Consider the following 19,314-nt stretch of genomic DNA (forward strand, 5'->3'; position numbering starts at 1 on the left):
CTTTGCTAGTGAGGTGAGTGGTTTTTCATGTTTATTGGCCATCTGTGCGTGTCTCTGTGTGTGTGTGTGTGTGTGTTTGTTTCCTTTTTCTGTGAATTACCTGTTGGTGTGCAAAGACAGCTGTTTACATGGTTCTCTAGCCAGACTTTCCAGGGCACTTCTTGGCTGTGTGAACTTGAACTAATTCCTTAACCTTTCCAGGGCTCCAGTTGTGTCATCTGTAGACATGAAGATAATGGTGTACTCCTCGTGCATCTGCTGAAAACAACATGAGGCTGGGTGCAATGGCTCACGCCTGTAATCCCAGCACTTTGGGAGGCTGAGGCAGGCGGATCACCTGAGGTCAGGAGTTTGACACCAGCCTGACCAAAACGGAGAAACCCCGCCTCTACTAAAAATACAACAATTAGCCTGGCATGGTGGCACACGCCTGTAATCCCAACTACTCGGGAGGCTGAGGCAGGAGAATCTCTTGAACCCAGGAGGCAGAGGTTGCGGTGAGCCAAGATCATCCCATTGCACTCCAGCCCGGGCAAAAAGAGCAAAACTCCGTCTCAAAAAAAGAAAGAAAGAAAACAGCATGAGTTAGTTCATGGAAACCAGCAGAGTCCAGTCCCTATTCAGTAACTGACGAGAATGAGCAGTTGGAATCTATTCTCAGTTTCCTTTTTTCTTTCTTTCTTTCTTTTTTTTTAGACAGGGTCTCACCCTGTCAGGCTGAAGGGCAGTGGCGCAGTCTCGGCTCACTCTAACCTCCATCTCCCGGGTTCAAGCGATTCTCGTGTCTCAGCTTCCTGAGTAGCTGGGACTACAGGCACGCGCCACCATACCAGGCTGATTTTTGTATTTTTAGTAGAGACAGCGGTCTGGCATGTTGGCCAGGCTGGTTTCGCATTCCTGGCTTCAAGTGATCACCCGCCTTGGCCTCCCAAAGTGCTGGGAATACCGGCGGGAGGTACCGCGCCCAGCCTCCTTCACTTTTCTGTGACTTCCAGAGCAGACAATACATAAGACCCCGGGAGAGATGCCTGCAGGTGAGTAGACAGGGTTCTCCTTGGCTTCCTTTGAGTCTCAAGGAAGTCACTGAAGCAGCGGGCCCAGCTGCCTTTTACGCCTCACGCCAGCCTCCAGACACACTCATTGCACCATGTACTGCTACTTGGCAAACTTTGTCACGGAAATCCAATGTTTCCAGTTTCTGGGTCCCGAAACTCTTCCCATGCAAGCTCTAGGACAATCTCTTTTTCTCCAGTCTCCACTTCAAGGCTCAGTTGTTTTCCACCTACGGCCCTTAGGGCCAGCCCGAGGCTACACTTGCCAGCCAGAGAGGCTGCGGCAAGCAGCGTTTATGCTCCATAGTCCCAGGTAAGGAAGACGAAGCCGTTTCTGTCATAGATCTTCATTTCTTTTCTTAAATGTCTTTTAAAAATATGCCTATGTGATTTTTTAAAGGATTCGAAATCTATGTAGCCCAGTAATAAGCCCTTAGTTTGTAACTTCGATTGTATTTTCTTTGGATTGTCATTTGCCATTTTAAAACCTTGGATAAAATCTGTGTATTTCCTTTATGATTTCTGACATCACTATCCTGCCTGGAAATCCTTTTACCTTAGTAATAGGCAAATGCACCTATATTTCATACCAGCACGACATTGAAACCACCAGCTCATAACCTCAGCGGGTAACCTTGTTGGTTTACCCAGCAGGAGTAAAGCCTGCCTCGGAAATCTGAGGGTGGCCGCGAACCCACAAGTCAAGATTCGCAGGTGCGCGCGCTAAGGACTGAGCTATTGGGGCGATGGAGAGAGTCTCGCTCTGCGTCAGGGACGGAAGGACGTGTCCCCCACCAGAAAAAGAAGAAAAAAAAGAGGAAGCGGCGGCTCGTTGGTCTAGGGGTATGATTCTCGCTTTGGGTGCGAGAGGTCCCGGGTTCAAATCCCGGATGAGCCCCCTTTTCCTTCTCTTTTTTCCCTTTTCGCATTTTCAGCAAGGACAGGAGACTAGGAAGGCGGAGGGAGGCTGCTATTGGCAGGGCCTCAGTGGAGACCTCCCGGGGTCCCGGGACGCAGACGGACGGGCCTGAATCGCTCGCCTTGGTGAAATGGGATCCAGCGCTGCCAACTGCGGCAACTGCGGTTAAAGGAGACGACCCCGTGCAGCAGGAGGAGGTTATTTAGAATAAGGAAGAATGCGCCGGGCTCATTGGTCGCTCCAGGGGCATAAATTTTTTCTAGGATTCCGGAGTATGGCTGCTCCAGTCCCAGGTGAGCCCTCCTCCGCTTAAAATTCCAGTTTATTCGGAGAAGGGGAGAATACCGGAAGCGGGGGAGAAGGGAGGGGAGTGAGTGAGAGGAGGGAGGCGGGGAAGGCCGGGCATCCGCGGGCAGCACTTCAGTCGGCCCTGGCGGGGTGGGGGTCTCGGCCCCTGTCCCCACGCCCAGACCCCGGGGCCTTCCCACTGAGAGCGAGGGAGTTCGCGGCTTGGATCTGGAGGGGACAGGGAGCCCCTTTTAGCCCAGATCTGCTGGATTCTCGGGAGTCAGGTGAAATCTGGATACAGGGAAGGGCAGAGTGACAGTAAAGGGTGCCCCGGAACCGACGCCCGACGCCTGCTGCCCCACGGCCTTCATTCTTGCTCCTCCTCACGTCCTGGGGACTGGAGGTCCCGCCAGCTCCCCCCAGTGAAGGGCAAGGGGGCGCATCGCAGAATCGCCCCTAGTGCGCAGGGTAGTTGGTGGCCTAAGCCGTCTTCTCCGAGAGCTCAGCCATCCTGGGCACTTGAGGCCAGGCAGGCGCTGCGGGGCTGGTTCAGTCGATGGAGAAAAGAGACTCTCAGCGTCAGCCTTTAGGGTTCGAGGCCCACGTGGGAAACTCGCTTTCTGGGTTTTGGCTTCCCTGGGGAGAAGGGAGGACCGGAGCCGGAGAAGCGTGAGGTGCGGCGAGGTAGGGTGCCTGGTAGCTGGTGTCTCGTGCACTCCGTCAGGCCTTTATTGAACATCCATTGGTGCCACGCTGAGGGACTGCAGCGTTTCCAAGTCGAGCTTGCAGTGATCGCGGCTCGCAGACCCTCAGCGCAGCCGCTGCCTGCTATTGGGAGGTTCCCATGTCCTGCGGAAGCTGGAGCTCCTCACTGCGCGCCTCGGAGACGCCGAATCCCCAACTCAAGGCCTAGTGGCGGTGGCGGGCGAGGACCCAGGGCCCTTCTGGATTGTGGTAGCGCCAGGGCTGCTCCCCATTTTGTGCGTCGCGGAGGAGGGGCCGGGGATCTGGGCTTCCGCCACACCCATCCGCACTTGAAATTGCCCCTTCCAGGCGGGTCTGAAATAAGATTCTACTCACTGGGTCCTGCTGGGTCCGCCTCAGACGCCCCCAGGATGCTGGGACGCCCACAAAGACAACCTTAATGCGTAAGTTGTGTGGCTCGTTGGTCTAGGGGTATGATTCTCGCTTAGGGTGCGAGAGGTCCCGGGTTCAAATCCCGGACGAGCCCGGCTTTTGGTGCAGGGTAAAAGTCGTTTCCTGCTCTTTTTTAGATTCGGCTCGACTTACAGACCTCAGCGCAGGACGTGGACGCCCTGCAAAGGTAATTTGTACAAAGGTCTCAAGCTATGTTGACGCCGCCTACTATCCCACTACCTCTTCTTAAAATTCATCTAGAGTCCTGTCACCAGTGTTGCCAGAGCCCTTTTGACAAGCTATTTTTTGTCGTTTGTTCGGTTTTTGGTGGTTTTTTGTTTTGTTTTGTTTTGTTTTTTGTTACTTCTGGCAGTGCAAACTCGAGGCACCGAAGAAGAGACAAGTCCCTGTATACAATAAGAGCCGAATCTTCACAGTCAGACGCCTTAAAAGGTCCAGCCTGGGACTCCCACCCACTATCCCTGGTTCTAGCAGTCGCAGTCTTAATGAGAGAGTGAGCCAGGCACTCGAGCAGTGGAGATAGGCTATGGGTGTTTGCGTCTGGGGTCCAGAGACCTCTCCCTCCCCACATCCCGTCACTCCTCACCTGCGTGTAGCCTCTTGGGGCTCCTCTGCTCCCCCGTCCTGGTTTTGGAAGGAGTACGGTCTGAACCCTGGAGCCCGGGTACCCCGTCCTGAGTCCCAGCGCCCACCAGGACTGGGGCCTCCTCTGGTCTACTCTGAGGACAGATTCTATTGGCAGGGACTTCATTTTTGTTTGGGACGCTGGGTTTGAGAACGTGCTATGAACCAAGAATCAAAGAAATTTACAAGGAAAATGGACCCAGCACAAGGAGGCAGGGAGCAGTGGCTCACGCCTGCAATCCCAGCACTTTGGGAGGCTGAGGCAGGTTAATCACCTGATGTCAGGAGTTTGAGACCATCCTGGCCAACATGGTAAAACCCTGTCTCTACTGAAAATACAAAAATTAGTCGGTCATGGTGGCGGGCGCCTGTAATCCCAGGTACTAGGAAGGATGAGGCAGTAGAATCGCTTGAACCCCGGAGATGGGGGTTGCAGTGAGCTGAAATGGCGCCAGTGCACTCCAGCCTGGGTGACAAGGTAAGACTCTATCTAAAAAAAAAAAAAAAAAGACCGCAAAACAAGGTATCATGAACAACAAGTCATCAACAGTAGGCAACAGACACAAAATTGCAAACATTTTGGATGCAGACTATTAGGAAGTTTGTAATACAATTATCCTTAGGAAAGGCAATAAAGAAAATATCTTTGACAACGGGACCTATGTAAAATGCTCTCCTTTCAACCTTCTAGATTGAAAAAAGAACCAAATAGTTCTAGATATAAAAGCACACAGTAATGGAAACGGAACAGCTACATGCACGTCACAGTAGGTTACAGTGCGGAGCGACACCTGCGAGGGCTTCTGTGAGCTCCCAGTGAGCTTCAGACATTCTGTCTGCAGCTCCAAAGATGGGTTAATTTGCCCGATACACAGCAGAACTCTCCTGTTCCTGTAATTCGAGCGGCCTCCAAAAAGAGGTTGTCGTTGACTCTTTTAGGCGCGTGCCGTGTGGGTATGTTTTTTCTCTTTCTGAAAGGAGGACATTTCAGCGGACCGCAGAGAATACAGATTTATGCCAGCGCCCTGCGGAAGGAGCCTCTGGCGGGTCATCCCCATTTATGGGAGATCGCAGAGTGGTGAGCAAAGTCTTGCACCAGCGGGGATGTCGGGGTGGAACTGAACCTGTTGTAGGGGACCACCAGTGTGCCCTGGTTTCTGGAGCTGATTCATTACGTCACTTAGTTTCTACTATTCTCATGCCACCCCGCCAATTACTAGACATAAAATGTTCCCAGGGAAGCCCGGCTAGCTCAGTCGGTAGAGCATGAGACTCTTAATCTCAGGGTCGTGGGTTCAAGCCCCACGTTGGGCGACTTGTTTTCTTCCTTGCTACCTTGGAGTTCTGGAAACAGCCAGCATTTAATGAACACTACCAGGTGCCACATCGCGCTCTGTGATGGTATCCCCTCAATGATTGAATTTTGGTCTCCGCGCGCTCCCAGGAGCAAGGATTGTCAGTGAAATGACCAAAGGCAGCACCGGGACGGGCTGGTTGCCAGCCAGGGGCAGAGGGGCGGGGGCGGGTGAGAACTGAGGGGCCACAGGATGGGTGTGAGGGGTGCAGGGGCCTCTCCCCACTTTGTGCGGTGCAGAGAGGGGCCGGGACGCTGGCCCACCCGCTGAGTCTGCAATCCCGGTCTCCTCTCACTTTGCTTTCGCAAGCTTGAGCTTTATCGCTCCAAGTACTCCACGACTGCCCCAAAGAAAAGTAAAAAGCTGTGGCTCGTTGGTCTAGGGGTATGATTCTCGCTTAGGGTGCGAGAGGTCCCGGGTTCAAATCCCGGACGAGCCCCTCCTCTTAATTTTGAGACAGAGTCTCGCTCGGTCGCCCAGGCTGGAGTGCAGTGGCGCTATCTCAACTCGGTTGAAGCTCCTTTTCCTGGGTTCACGACATTGTCCTGCCTCAGCCTCCTGAGTAGCTGGGACTACAGGTGCCCGCCACCACGCCCGATTAATTTTTTGTATTTTTAGTAGAGATGGGGTTTCACCGTGTTAGCCAGGATGGTCTTGATCTCCTGACCTCGTGATCCGCCCGCCTCGGCCTCCCAAAGTGCGGGGATGACAGGCGTGAGCCACTGCGCCCGGCCAACAGCCATGCACTTTCAAGGGCTCAAGTCCAGGGTTTATTCCAGTGAGACTCAACCCCTCGGTCCTGGATTTCTCTGCTTCAATTTATAAAATATAAAGTTACTGGGGGAATTTAGAATATGGGTTGTATATTAGATCGCCTTGTCGCATGAGTGTCTGAGGTCCCGGAAGCCTCATTGGTGGGATGAGTATCTTGAGCAGCTCCAACACTGCTGAATTTTTACCACTAGGTAAATGACAGTCACAGCGGATTCCAGGGGTCCTGTCCACGATCCCGGGGGGCGTCGGCTTTGAGCAGCCTCAAGGGGAGGGTTTTGTCTGGCTCCTTGCTTCCTCTCGCGCCGAGCCTGGAAAAGCGAGGTGCAGGGTAGAATTTCCCGGGCCGCCTCCGTGTCCCGGACGTTGGCCCAGCTCTGAGTCGCGGCGCTCGGCCCTGGGGTGCGGCGCGGGAGGCTGCTAGGAGGGCGCTGACTTGGGCTTGCAGTTGACCTTCTGGGGGTCCGGTGGGGTGTCTGACTCGCGCCGTCTGCAATCTTCCTCCCAGGTACTGTGCCCTGCGGGATTAAAAAAAAGAGTTTTTTAAAATTTTTTATCTTTTTTGAAATGGAGTCTTCCTCTGTCGCCCAGGCTGGAATGCAGTGGAGCGATCTCGGCTCACTGCAGCCTCCGCCTCCCAGGTTCAAGCGATTTTCCTGCCTCAGCCTTCCGAGTAGTTGGAGGAGCCGCCACACCCGGCTAATTTTTGTATTTTTAGTAGAGACGGGGTTTCGCCATGTTGGCCAGGCTGGCCTCGAACTCCTGACCTCAAGTGATCCACCGCCTTGGCCTCCCAAAGTGCTGAGATTACTGGCGCGAGCCACCGCGCCCGGCCCCTGCAGGATCTTTTGTCATGCCCTGGACCCCAGGAGGACCTGACCTTTATTAAACACACAGTAGGGCTGTCAAGGGCCTCGCGTCAAAGCTCAGCGCTTCACCGACGCACCCAGCCCGAGTCCCTCCGTTGCTCTCTGACTCCGAAGGAAAATCTAGTTCCTTCGGGCGCCTGGGACTCCTTTCTGGAGGATCAGACGAGTCGGGCTCCGCGAAGCCCATGCGGGCTGGAGGATCGGAAACCACGTGGGAGAGGATAGCGCTGGTGGCGCGAGGACGCAGACTGCGGAGCTCTACGGGAAATGGGAGTTTTCTCTCGTTCACTATGGCGTCCCCGGCGACCCGAATGGAGGCTGCTGCGTTGCAAGAACTCAGCTAAGACTATTTTTTTTGAGACAGGATCTCACTCCCGTCGCCCAGGCTGGAGTGCAGTGGCGCCATCTCGGCTCCCTGCAGCCTCCACTTCCTAGGCTCAAGCGATCCTCCAGCCTCAGCCTCCCAAGTAGATGGGACTACAGGCGAGCGCAACCACAACCGGCTAATTTTAAAATTTTTGTAGAGACGGGGTCTCGCTATGTTGCTCAAGCTGGCATACTTCCTTGAATAAATGCCCAAACCAATTCTAGGGTCATTTTCTAGCCACCCGCGATAAGTTATTCTGTCTTTTAACATTCTCAGTAGGGCCCGTGGTAACTGCCCCAGTGGCCTAATGGATAAGGCACTGGCCTCCTAAGCCAGGGATTGTGGGTTCGAGTCCCACCTGGGGTAAAACAACACCGACCGTAGGTGACTTGGGGTAAGGTATCACGCCTTTTAAAAAGAACAAAGCATGGAGACACATAGGTAGAAAAACTTTGCAAGAATAAGAAGAAACAGCATGAATTTGGAAGAAAAACAGGGCATTAAGACACACAATCTCCTCTCTCTCTAGGATGAGAAGAGTGAAGATTTTACTTACCTCTCTCCACATCAAAGGGACAAGAAAAAGCAATGTACAGCTTTTGTATATATCAAAGTGGGAAAATGTTGGAGGCTGGTTTTCTGTTTTGGTTTGTTTGTTTGGTTTGGTTTATCTTTCTGTTTTAGAAAGCACCCCTTGTATACACACCTCTTTGGGCCACACGTTCCATTTCATAGAAATAAAAGTACCATGTATGTACAAAGATGTTTTATTGCAGTAATTTTGTTCAAAAACGGGAAGGGAGATGACCATGAATAGGGGATGAATTGAATACAGTTTGTTTCATTAATGTTGTTCAACCTCAGAAAAGAACGTTCAATCTATCCTGGTTGACTTGGATATCCCCCACGGGAGAGATGTATGACACTTTACAAAACAAGCAGCGACTCTGAGGCCCCAGATGTTTGTGTATGATCAGTGCCAAAGGCTCTTGGCACTCGGGCCAGAGGAGAGGAGGGGAGAAAAAAGAGATTCTAGTAAAATGGAAAAATATGCAGATCAAAAGTAAACAGGAACAGTAGAAAACAGAGGTCTCTTTTGGAATTTAAGGGGGGCACTTGCGGAATTGGAAGTGAGGTGGGCAGATGATCATGTGGACTTAATGTGGTTTATGATCGTGAGTGATTTAGGTCTCGCTATGTTGTTCAGGCTGGTCTGGAACTCCTGGGCTCAAGTTATCTTCCTGCCTCGGCCTCCCAAAATGCTGGGATTACAGGCGTGAGCCACCGCCCTTCTTCTGTGACTTCTGATAGTGACTCCTGGGCATGAAAGACCTCGAGGGTGGAGTCTTGGCATCGGTCCAGGATTTGGGGTCCAGCAAGTGCTGTCCAGATTGGCGTGTCACTCAGTGAGCACTCTGGTGGCGGAAGGCCCCGTGTCCCCTGGAGCACAATGCCAGCCGTGCTCCGGGAAGCGCATCCCGGCCCAGGAGGGTGCTTCTTGCTCAGAGCCCGGGTCCTGGACCCAATCTCAGACCCTGCGCCTCCGGCGCTCTCCCCCTCCCCGTTCCTTCCCTTCCTGCCACTACGGAAACAGGAGAGAATCCTCCCTAAAAAGACAGGTAACTCATTGTGCTAATTGCGTTTACTATTAAAAAAAAAAAAAGAAAAGAAAACAGAAAAAAAGGCAAAAAACAAAACAACAAACAAACCAAAAACAGCTACCGCGACTTGTGTGCGGGTTAAACGACGCACTAGCTTCAAATGCGGGCGTCCATCCCAGTGAGAAAGGAAACAGGGCCCGGCGCGGTGGCTCAGAGAGGCAAGGCCGGCAGATTACCTGAGGTCAGGAGTTCGAGACCAGCCTGGCTAACATGGTGAAACCCTGTCTCTACTAAAAATACAAAAATATTAACCGGGCGTGGTGGGGGTGGCCTGTAATCCCAGCTACTCGGGAGGCTGAGGCAAGAGACTCGCTGGAGCCCGGGAGTTGGAGGTTGCAGTGAGCAGAGATCACACCATTGTATTACAAGCCCGGGGGACAGAGTGGAACTCAAAAAAAAAAAAAAAAAAAAAAAAAAGAAGTGAAGACCAGCAACTGCCTGTGATACAGAATCCACCCTCTTTCTTTTTCTGTTTTGAAAGTCCACTTTGTTAACTGCTATATCCCCAGTGCCTGGCACACAGAGGCACTCAATACATATTTGAGAGCATGAATTACTTTATTGGGCAATGTGGCCCCCAGTACATCTGGGCACCCCTTGGGACTGAGAACATAGGGTGGGATGTACCCTCCCACCTGGGTGCGCAGCCCCACCAGGTGGGTTTGGTCACTGAGCCCCTGCCTGGGGCTTCCAGGACCCCAGAGTCTCTGTGCCACTTGCCAGCAGGACGGGTGGGTCACGTCTCTCCTGGCGGACTTTGTCTTCTCCTGGGAAGGGCAGGACCCAGCAAGCAGTTGGTGGCACTCCCTGATTCATCCTCACGTTCATGTCAAGTGGTGAGCACACACTCCATTATCAGAAAACCTTGCAGTTATGCCCAGCTAGCTCAGCCGGTAGAGCATAAGACTCTTAATCTCAGGGTCGTGGGTTTGAGCCCTGTGTTGAGCACATGTTTCCTTTTCCTTTGCAGCCCTAGGCTGCAGAGAAGGTTGAGACATGGAGTACTCTCAAGTCTTTGCCCAGTGAAAGTTTTTGGATGAAGGTTAGTAACGTTTAGCAAGACTTAGGAGATGCTAATCAGGGCCATTAAAGTTTTAAAGTAAAAATATTATTATTATTATTTTGAGATGGGGTCTCCCTCTGTTGCCCAGGCTGGAGGGCAGTGGTACGATTACAGCTCACTGCATCCTTGACCTCCCAGGCTGAGGATATCTTCCCACCTCAGCCTCCTAAGTAGCTGGGACCACAGGCATGCACTACGACACCCAGCTAATTTTTAAAATTATTTTTGTAGAGATGGGATCTCACTATTGTTGCCCAGGCTGGTCTTGAACTCCTGGGCTCAAGAGATCCCCCTGCGTTGGCCTCCCAAAGTGCCGGGATTACAGATGTAAGCCACCACGACTGGTGGTGAAATTAATCTTTTTTTTTTTTTTTTTAAATGGAGTTTCGCTCTTGTTGCCCAGGCTGGAGTGCAATGGCGTCCTGCAACCTCCACGTCCTGGGTTCAAGCAAGCCTCCAGCCTCACCTCAGCCTCCCAAGTAGCTGGGATTACTGGCGCCACCACCATGCCCAGCTATTTTGTTGTTGTTGTTGTTTTGTTTTGTTTCTTTGAGACAGAGTCTCACTCTGTTGACCAGGCTGGAGTGCAGTGGTGCAATCTCAGCTCACTGCAACCTCCACCTGCCGGCTTCAAGTGATTCTCCTGCCTCAGTCCCCCAAGTAGCTGGGATTACAGGAGTGCGCCACTGCACCTAATTTTTGTATTTTTTTCAGTAGAGACAGAGTTTCACCATGTTGGCCAGGCTAGTCTCGAACTCCTGACCTCAGGTGATCCGCTCTCCTCAGCCTCTCAAAGTGCTGGGATTACAGACATGAGCCATCACGCCTGGCATTTTCTTTTTTTTTTTTTTTGTATTTTTAGTAGAGATGGGGTTTCACCATGTTGGCCAGGCTGGTCTGAAACTCTTGATCTCAGGTGTTCCACCTGCCTCGGCCTCCCAAAGTGCTGGGATTACAGGTGTGAGCCACTGTGCCCAGCCCAAAACTAATCTTAATAATACATTTTATTTGAACAAATGTTTTATGTCACAAGTAATCAATATATACATTATCAATGAGATAGGTTATGTTGTTGTTGGTTTTTTTTTCTCTCATTCTAAACCTTCAAACTCTGGCATGCTTTCCTCTAAGGCACATCTCAATTTGGACAGGCCACATGTCAAGGGCTCCAGAGCCACCTGCTGCTGGGGGCCAGTTCCTCAGACAGCGCAGTCCTACATCTGACTACAAGCTTAAATGCAGCTGGGGAGAGAGGGAGAGGGAGCAGGAGAGGGAGAGGGAGAGGGAGAGGGAGAAGGAGAGGGAGAGGGAGAAGGAGAGGGAGAGGGAGAGGGAGAAGGAGAGGGAGAGGGAGAAGCAGAGGGAGAGAGGGAGAAGGAGAGGGAGAGGGAGAAGGAGAGGGAGAGGGAGAAGGAGAGGGAGAGGGAGAAGGAGAGGGAGAGGGAGGGAGAGAGAGACTGAGAGAGAGAGACAGAGAGAGAGATTATAAGGAATTGGATCACGCAGATGGAGGCTAACAGGTCCCCAAGTATGCAGGGTGAGTTGGCAAACTGGAGACCCAGCAGAGCTGATGGTGTGGTTCTAATCCGGAGGCTAGCAGGCAGGAGGCCCAGGAAGAGCGGGTGTTTTCATTGGATTCTGAAAGCACGAAATAGCTGGTGTGCCATCTGGCTGAGGCAAGTAGGCTGACATGTTTCCCGTGTTGGTGGTGGGGATGACACATGCAGAGAGAGGACAGGCTTAACCCCTTAAGCAGGGGAAATGCTTGATGAACATGGGTGTTTTAGGGGAATCAACACAGTTCTGTACAGATACGCAAGCAGGGACAGGGAACAGGCATCTCTCCTGGGGCTGGTCTATGTTGGACCTGATGGTGGCAGCTGGCAGGAGATGAAAGAAAACAACAGTGAGACTTTGTACTTCAGGTGAAAGGGTAGTGGCGAGGTCCTGCCTGGTAGAAACCATAAGGTCTTCTGACCCTTTTTGTTTACCCTTAAGAAATCACAGCGGTGGACGCGGTGGCTCACGCCTGGAATCCCAGCCCTTTGAGAAGCGAGGCAGGAGGATCACTTGAGCCAGGCGTTCAAGATCAGCTTGAGCAATATGGCAAAACCCCAGCTCTACAAAAAATACAAAAATTAGCTGGGCTTGGAGGCTGTGATGGGAGGATCGCTTGAGCCCAGGAGCTTGAGGCTGCAGTGAGCTGTGTTCACTCCTCGGCACTCCAGCTTAGGTGACAGAGCAAGATCTTGTCACAAAAAACGAAAACAAAAACAAAATCAAAACCCATTAAAGAAGGTGAGGATGGTGGCTCACGCCTATAATCCCAGCACTTCGAGAGGCCAGGGCAGGAGGATCACTTGAGCTCAGGTGTTCCAGACCAGCCTAGGCCACAAGGCGAGATCCTGTCTCTACCAAAAAAATAAAAAAAATTACCTGAACATAGTGGCATGTGTCTGTAGTCCCAGCTCCTCAGGAGGCTGAGACAGGAGAATCACCTGAGCCTGGAAGGTTGAGACTTCAGTGAGCTGTGTTCATACCACTGCATTCCAGCCTAGGCAACAGAGGGAGACCCTACCTGAAATAATAATAATTATTATGATGATGAAAATAAAAATATATAACAAAAGAGATTAAATAGCTGGGCACAGTGTCTCATGCCTGTAATCCCAGTATTTCAGGAGGCTGAGGTAAGAGGATTGCTTGAGCCCAGGAGTTCAAGACCAGTCGAGACCAGCCTGGGCGACATAATGAGACATCATCTTTACAAAAAATTTAAAAATTAGCCAGGTGTGTTGATGGTGTCACTATGTCGCCCAGGCTGGTCTCAAACTCCTGAGCTGAAGCCATCCTCACACCTTGGCCTCCCAAAGTGCTAGTGTTGACCACTGATATGATACCTTGGTTTGTGTATTCTTGGTTTAAAAGAATTTAAACAAGAGACACACAGCAAAACAAATGCGGCATAGAGTAATTTCTTGCAAAAGAAAAAAGGATATTTCGAAAGTTATGGCTGGTTGCGGTGGCTCACACTTGTAATCTCTCAGCACTTTGAGAGGCCAAGGCGGGCGGATCGCCTGAGGTCAGGAGTTTGAGACCAGCCTGACCAACATGGAGAAACCCCGTCTCTACTAAAAATACCAAATTAGCTGGTCATCGTGGTGCATGCCTGGCAATCCCACCTACTCGGGAGGCTGAGGCAGGAGAATCGCTTGAACCCAGGAGGCGGAGGTTGCGGTGAACCGAGATCATGCCACTGCACTGAACCCTGGGCAACAAGAACAAAACTCCATCTCAAAAAAAAAAAAAGAAGAAGAAGAAAGTTAGGTGCAGAATAGACAGTACACCCTGAGAGAGAGGGAACTGAGGGCAGGCCGCTTGTAAGAATGAGACAGCAAAGATGCACGAGGGAGACTCCCTTTATGGGAGCCTTAAATGGTTATTCATAAGGAGATGAGAGAGGTGTTACTAGTAAGCCTGTTGGGTGGTCTTCTTGTCGGTGCACACGTGCTGTAGCTGCGAATGCTTGTTCATAGGTTGCATGTCTCGTTAGCATCTTAAATCTCCACCCAGGGATATGTTTTTTACTATTAAAATGAGGAAAAAGGCTGGGCATGGTGGCGCATGCCTGTAATCCCACTTTCGGAGGCCGAGAGGGGCGGATCACTTGAGCTCAGGAATTCGAGACCAGCCTGGCCAATATGGTGAAACTCTGTCTCTACTAAAAATACAAAAATTAGCCGGACATGGCAGTGCATGCCTGTAATCCCAACTACTCGGGAGGCTGAGGCAGGAGAATGGCGTGGACCCGGGAGGCAGTGAGCCAAGATTGTGCCACTGCACTCTAGCCTGGGCGACAGAGCAAGACGTCATCTCAAAACAAACAAACAAACAAACAAAAAACGAATAAACAAACAAACAAAGAACCAGGAAAAGGTCAATTTGAAGACAGGTAAGATCAGAATGCACATGCTCTACAGAAGGGAAAGTACCTACTGAAGATAGCTTTGCTTGAATGACCTCAATTACAAGGTGAATGCTGAGGCTTACTGTGTGGACTGTGTGGTCACCACAGTTGCTGTGTCCCAAGAACATGGTCACTTTCTTGACTACCTATCCTGCCTCACTAGGATTACAGGTGTGACCCACTATGCCTGACCAATGGCATTAATTACATTGACAATGTATGCAATAATCACCATTATCTGTTTCCAAAACGTTTTCGTTTCAAACAAATTCTGTAACCATTAAGCAATAACACCCCACATCCCCTTCCCCAGCTGTTAATAACCTTTAATCTACTTCCTGTCTCTATGGATTTGCCTACTGTAGACATTTCATCTAAGTAGAATAATACATTATGTGTTCTTTTGTGTCTGGCTTCTTTCACTTAGCATAATGTCTCAGGGTTCATCCACATTGTAGTGTCTGTCAGTGCTTCATTCCTTTTTTATGGATGAATGATATTCCATCATAAGGATCTACCACATTTTGTTTATCTATTCATCTGTTGATGGATACTTGTGTTATTTTCACATTTTGGCCATTGTGACTAATGTACAATAATTGTTGTACAAATATCTGTTTGAGTCCCTGTTTTCAATTCTTTTGGGTACAAACCTAGGAATGGAATGGCTGGATTGTATGTTAATTGTATGTTTAGCTCCTGGGGGAACCACCCAACTGTTTTCCCCAGCAGCTGCATCATTTTACATTCTCACCAGCAATGTAGAGCTCTAGTTTCTCTACATCCTTGCCAACGCTTGTCATTTTTGTCTGCTTGTTTAATTATTGCCAAATACGTGGAGGAAAAGGTGAATTCCTATCTCCTCCATTTAGTCCTGGTGACAATGTCCATCACTGGATTCCCGCCTGGAATGGATTGAGTTGATGATCCAGAATGAAGAGAGTACCCTGTTCTTCCATGCAGAATGGTTTGTTCAGGTTTGGACACATGACCCACGAAGGGATGATCACAACCTTACCTGGAGTTGAGGTAGGAGACAGGGCTCGGACACTGGACCAAATTGAGGATTAGCTAAAAGAGATGGGGTGGAAGCAGCTTTCCATAAGACATACCCACCAGTGACACCCAGGGGTCACTGCCCCTTTCCATGGCAATGACTCAATGACCCAAACGTTATTACCCCTTCCCTAGAAATTTCTGCATAAACTGCACCTTATTCTACATGTACTTAAAAATGGGTATAAATATGGCTGCAAAACTCCCTAGAGCTGTTACTCTCAGCACACTGCCTATGGGGGAGCCCTCCTCTGCAGGAGCAGTCAGGGAGCTGTAACACTAACTGCTGCTTTAGTAAAGCTGTTTTCTTCAACCACTGGCTCGCCCTTGTATTCTTTCCTGGGCAAAGCCAAGAACCCTTGCAGACTAGGCCTCACTTTGGGGCTCGCTTGTCCTGCATCGGTACAACGTTATTAATAAATAAACATTGGTAGAGGGAAGTTTCATGTGCCCTGTGGCTGCTAGTCTGGAAGGATGTGAATTTGGAGCCACTGTTGGACATCTTGCTGCCACATGAGGAGAGGTAATCTGCAGAATGAAGCTGAGCAGAAGCCAATGCAGTAGTGAGACAGAGAAATACAGGGTCTTGATGTTATTATTCAGATCCCTGAATTTGGTCTGGCCTGAAACACAAAGGCTTTGCAAGAAGACACCTTGGATTTTGTAATGACGTTAACCTGTCATTTCTCCCTAGGCTGATATGAGTTGGTTTTCTATCGCTTGCAAACAATGTCTTTGCTAATTCAGTGTCCATTCTCCTCCTCCTCCCCAGATCTTTCGTAATTAGCTTTATGGGTTGTTTGTTGTTCTTGTTGTTTGTTTGTTTTTAAGACGAATTCTCACTCTGTTGCCCAGCCTGGTGGGCATGGTAGTGCACGCCTGTAGTACCTTGCCTGGGCAACAAGAATGAAATTCCATCTCAAAATAATAATAATAATAACAATTTAATATCTTTAGCCTTCACCTAGTGGACATGGTCTTAGCCCAGTGCATTGATGAGGTTAAGAGTCACGAGATATTTAACATAAATTACCTAGTTTAGTTATTACAACCCTACAAGGTGAATATTATTTCTCCACTCTATAGATGATGGGAGCTGGTGATTCAGTGGAGGTTACTAGCTTTTCTAAGGCTATACAATTGGTAATGGTGGATCTGGAAATTGAGTGCTGGTCTGTGAAAATCCAAAGGTTATCTTCTTAATCCCAGTACAGCTTCATAGGTATCTCCCAACAAGATCAGCATCCCAGCTGGGTGGGGGATAAAATACAGGGTCATGAGTTTCCTCTAGCAGAAGGATTGTTGCCAATGATTACCCCTTAGATTGCATCACTTTCAGTGTTGCCAAGTGCTGAGGCAGGAATTACGTATGACAAAGCTTTATCGTCAGTGTTGGACACAAAAGAGCCAAGGAGGGGAAGGGACAATTACTCTCTGCTTTTCTTAATGAGGCTCTCAGGGAATATGACCCTAGTGGCCATGGAGGCTCCTGTAAAGAGCTTGCCCTGTGATTCTTCCAAACATCCTTCCTGCATCAAGGGCTGAGTCTGTGCAGCCCACCTCCTGATTCATGAGATACTCAGCCTCAAAGCTCCAGTGACGAGTCACCCTCCCTCAGACCAATAACCTCTGGCCAGGTCTGAAAAAGGGAAGCCAACCCAGGACTTCAGGAGACAGTGAGGACTGCTGCTCTTTCTGGGTAAGAGTCAGATCATTGGCCTGGTGTGGTGGCTCACGCCTGTAATCCCAGCACCTTGGGAGGCCAAGGCGGGCGGATCACGAGGTCAAGAGATAGAGACCATCATGGCCAACATGGTGAAACCCTGTCTCTACTAAAAATACAAAAATTAGCTGGGCGTGGTGGCACGTGCCTATAATCCCAGCTACTTGGGAGGCTGAAGCAGGAGAATCACTTGAACTAGGGAGATGAAGGTTGCAGCGAGCCAAGATCTCGCCACTGCACTCTAGCCTGGCGACAGAGCGAGACTCCGTTTAAAAAAAGAAAAAAAAAGAGTCACATCAGTGGGACTTCACTGATAACTGCTTGTCAGGACTTAAAGCCTCAGAGGGACCCTCCTTCCTTTCAGTTATGTGGAGCCAGAAAAACAGTCCTGAGCTCAGCAGCAGTCCCTTGCAATCACCCAGTCAGGACCAGCCTCTGTCCCATCTGTCTGACATCCTGAACTGTGGGGAACAAAAACTGACTGAGTTTCTGCCCAGACCTCTGGGTTGTTCCATTTTAATTTTACAAATTGGACTCAGGGAGCTCCGTGGATATAGCCAAGAAGGCCTGGCTCAGACTTCTGTAAACCTGAGCCCTGAACATAGCAGTAGCAGCCCCAGCAGGGTTGACAGTATTATCATTTACATCCTGCAAGCAAAATTCTACTGCCATTCCTGTGCCCCATCTTAACCAGCATTTTCCAAGCTTTTGCATTTCGTCTTCTTTGTCTGCCTCTGTGTCCAGGATCCCAGGCCCATGAGCGGGACAAACCAGTCCAGTGTCTCCGAGTTCCTCCTCCTGGGACTCTCCAGGCAGCCCCAGCAGCAGCATCTCCTCTTTGTGTTCTTCCTCAGCATGTACCTGGCCACTGTCCTGGGGAACCTGCTCATCATCCTGGCCGTAAGCATAGACTCCTGCCTGCACACCCCCATGTACTTCTTCCTCAGCAACCTGTCCTTTGTGGACATCTGCTTCTCCTCCACCACCGTCCCCAAGATGCTGGCCAATCACATACTCGGGACTCAGACCATCTCCTTCTGTGGCTGTTTCACACAGATGTATTTCGTTTTCATGTTCGTGGACATGGACAATTTCCTCCTAGCTGTGATGGCCTATGACCGCTTTGTCGCCGTGTGCCACCCCTTACATTACACAGCAAAGATGACCCATCAGCTCTGTGCCCTGCTGGTTGCTGGATTATGGGTGGTTGCCAACCTGAATGTCCTTCTGCACACCCTGCTGATGGCTCGACTCTCATTCTGTGCAGACAATGCCATCCCTCACTTCTTCTGCGATGTGACTCCCCTACTGAAACTCTCCTGCTCAGACATACACCTCAATGAGGTCATAATCCTTAGTGAGGGTGCCCTGGTCATGATCACCCCATTTCTTTGCATCCTGGCTTCTTATATGCACATCACCTGCACTGTCCTGAGGGTCCCATCCACAAAGGGAAGGTGGAAAGCCTTCTCCACCTGTGGCTCTCACCTGGCTGTGGTTCTACCTCTTCTATGGCACCATCATTGCTGTGTATTTTAACCCTCTGTCCTCCCACTCAGCAGAGAAAGACACTACGGCTACTGTGTTGTATACAGTAGTGACTCCCATGCTAAACCCTTTCATCTACAGCCTGAGGAACAGGTACTTGAAAGGGGCTCTGAAAAAAGTAGTTGGCAGGGTGGTGGTTTCTGTCTGATGAAATAATCAAGACTGAATCTCATTCCCAAGGAAATTTATTTTTCACCAATTGAGTTTAATGCAGTAGTTGTTTCATTAAATGATGTTCTTGCTAGTGACACACTTAGTAATTATACTAAGTTAAACTATTAATTATAATTTTTTTTTGAGACAGGGTCATGCTCTGTCACCCAGGCTGGAGTGCAGTGCCGTGATCTTGGCTCACTGCACCCTCCATCTCCCAGGCTCAAGTGATCCTCCTGCCTCAGCCTCCTGAGTAGCTGAGACCACAGGTGTGTGCCACATGCCTAGCTAAATTTTTTTTTTTTTTTTGAGACGGAGTCTCTCTATGTCGCCCGGCTGGAGTGCTGTTGTGGGAAGTCAGGGACCCCGAACAGAGGGACCAGCTGGAGCTGTGTCAGAGGAACATAAATTGTGAAGATTTCATTTTAATATGGACATGTATCAGTTCCCAAAATTAATACTTTTATAATTTCTTACACCTGTCTTTACTGCAATCTCTGAACATAAGTTGTGAAGATTTCACAGACATTTATCAGTTCCCGAAATTAACACTTTTATAATTTCTCATGCCTGTCTTTACTTTAATCTCTTAATCCTGTTATCTTCGTAAGCTGACGATGTACGTCACCTCAGGACCACTGTGATAATTCTATCTAACTATACAAATTGATTGTAAAACATGTGTGTTTGAACAATATGAAATCAGTGCACCTTGAAAAAGAACAGAATAACAGTGATTT

The 19,314-nt window shown here is 49.8% G+C and overlaps 1 protein-coding gene and 5 non-coding genes across 6 annotated transcripts; all 6 read left to right on the forward strand.

Moving 5' to 3' along the window:
• The first annotated feature begins 1,878 nt into the window (after positions 1 to 1,878).
• Positions 1,879 to 1,950, forward strand: TRNAP-UGG (transfer RNA proline (anticodon UGG)). The gene has a single exon. It is a non-coding gene; the product is annotated as a tRNA-Pro (tRNA).
• Positions 1,951 to 3,418: 1,468 nt separating this feature from the next.
• TRNAP-AGG (transfer RNA proline (anticodon AGG)) lies at positions 3,419 to 3,490 on the forward strand. The gene has a single exon. It is a non-coding gene; the product is annotated as a tRNA-Pro (tRNA).
• Positions 3,491 to 5,282: 1,792 nt separating this feature from the next.
• TRNAK-CUU (transfer RNA lysine (anticodon CUU)) lies at positions 5,283 to 5,355 on the forward strand. Its single transcript has one exon. It is a non-coding gene; the product is annotated as a tRNA-Lys (tRNA).
• Positions 5,356 to 5,763: 408 nt separating this feature from the next.
• TRNAP-AGG (transfer RNA proline (anticodon AGG)) lies at positions 5,764 to 5,835 on the forward strand. The gene has a single exon. It is a non-coding gene; the product is annotated as a tRNA-Pro (tRNA).
• A 1,861-nt stretch (positions 5,836 to 7,696) lies between these two features.
• On the forward strand, positions 7,697 to 7,769 carry TRNAR-CCU (transfer RNA arginine (anticodon CCU)). Its single transcript has one exon. It is a non-coding gene; the product is annotated as a tRNA-Arg (tRNA).
• An 8,570-nt stretch (positions 7,770 to 16,339) lies between these two features.
• LOC100979469 (olfactory receptor 1F1) lies at positions 16,340 to 19,314 on the forward strand. The gene is given in 2 exon segments (XM_008968050.5): positions 16,340 to 18,376; positions 18,378 to 19,314. Coding segments are annotated over 2 exon segments (939 nt in total). The 5' UTR covers positions 16,340 to 17,629; the 3' UTR covers positions 18,570 to 19,314.

Source organism: Pan paniscus, chromosome 18, assembly GCF_029289425.2.
Source record: "Pan paniscus chromosome 18, NHGRI_mPanPan1-v2.0_pri, whole genome shotgun sequence".
Classification (NCBI taxonomy): domain Eukaryota; kingdom Metazoa; phylum Chordata; class Mammalia; order Primates; family Hominidae; genus Pan; species Pan paniscus.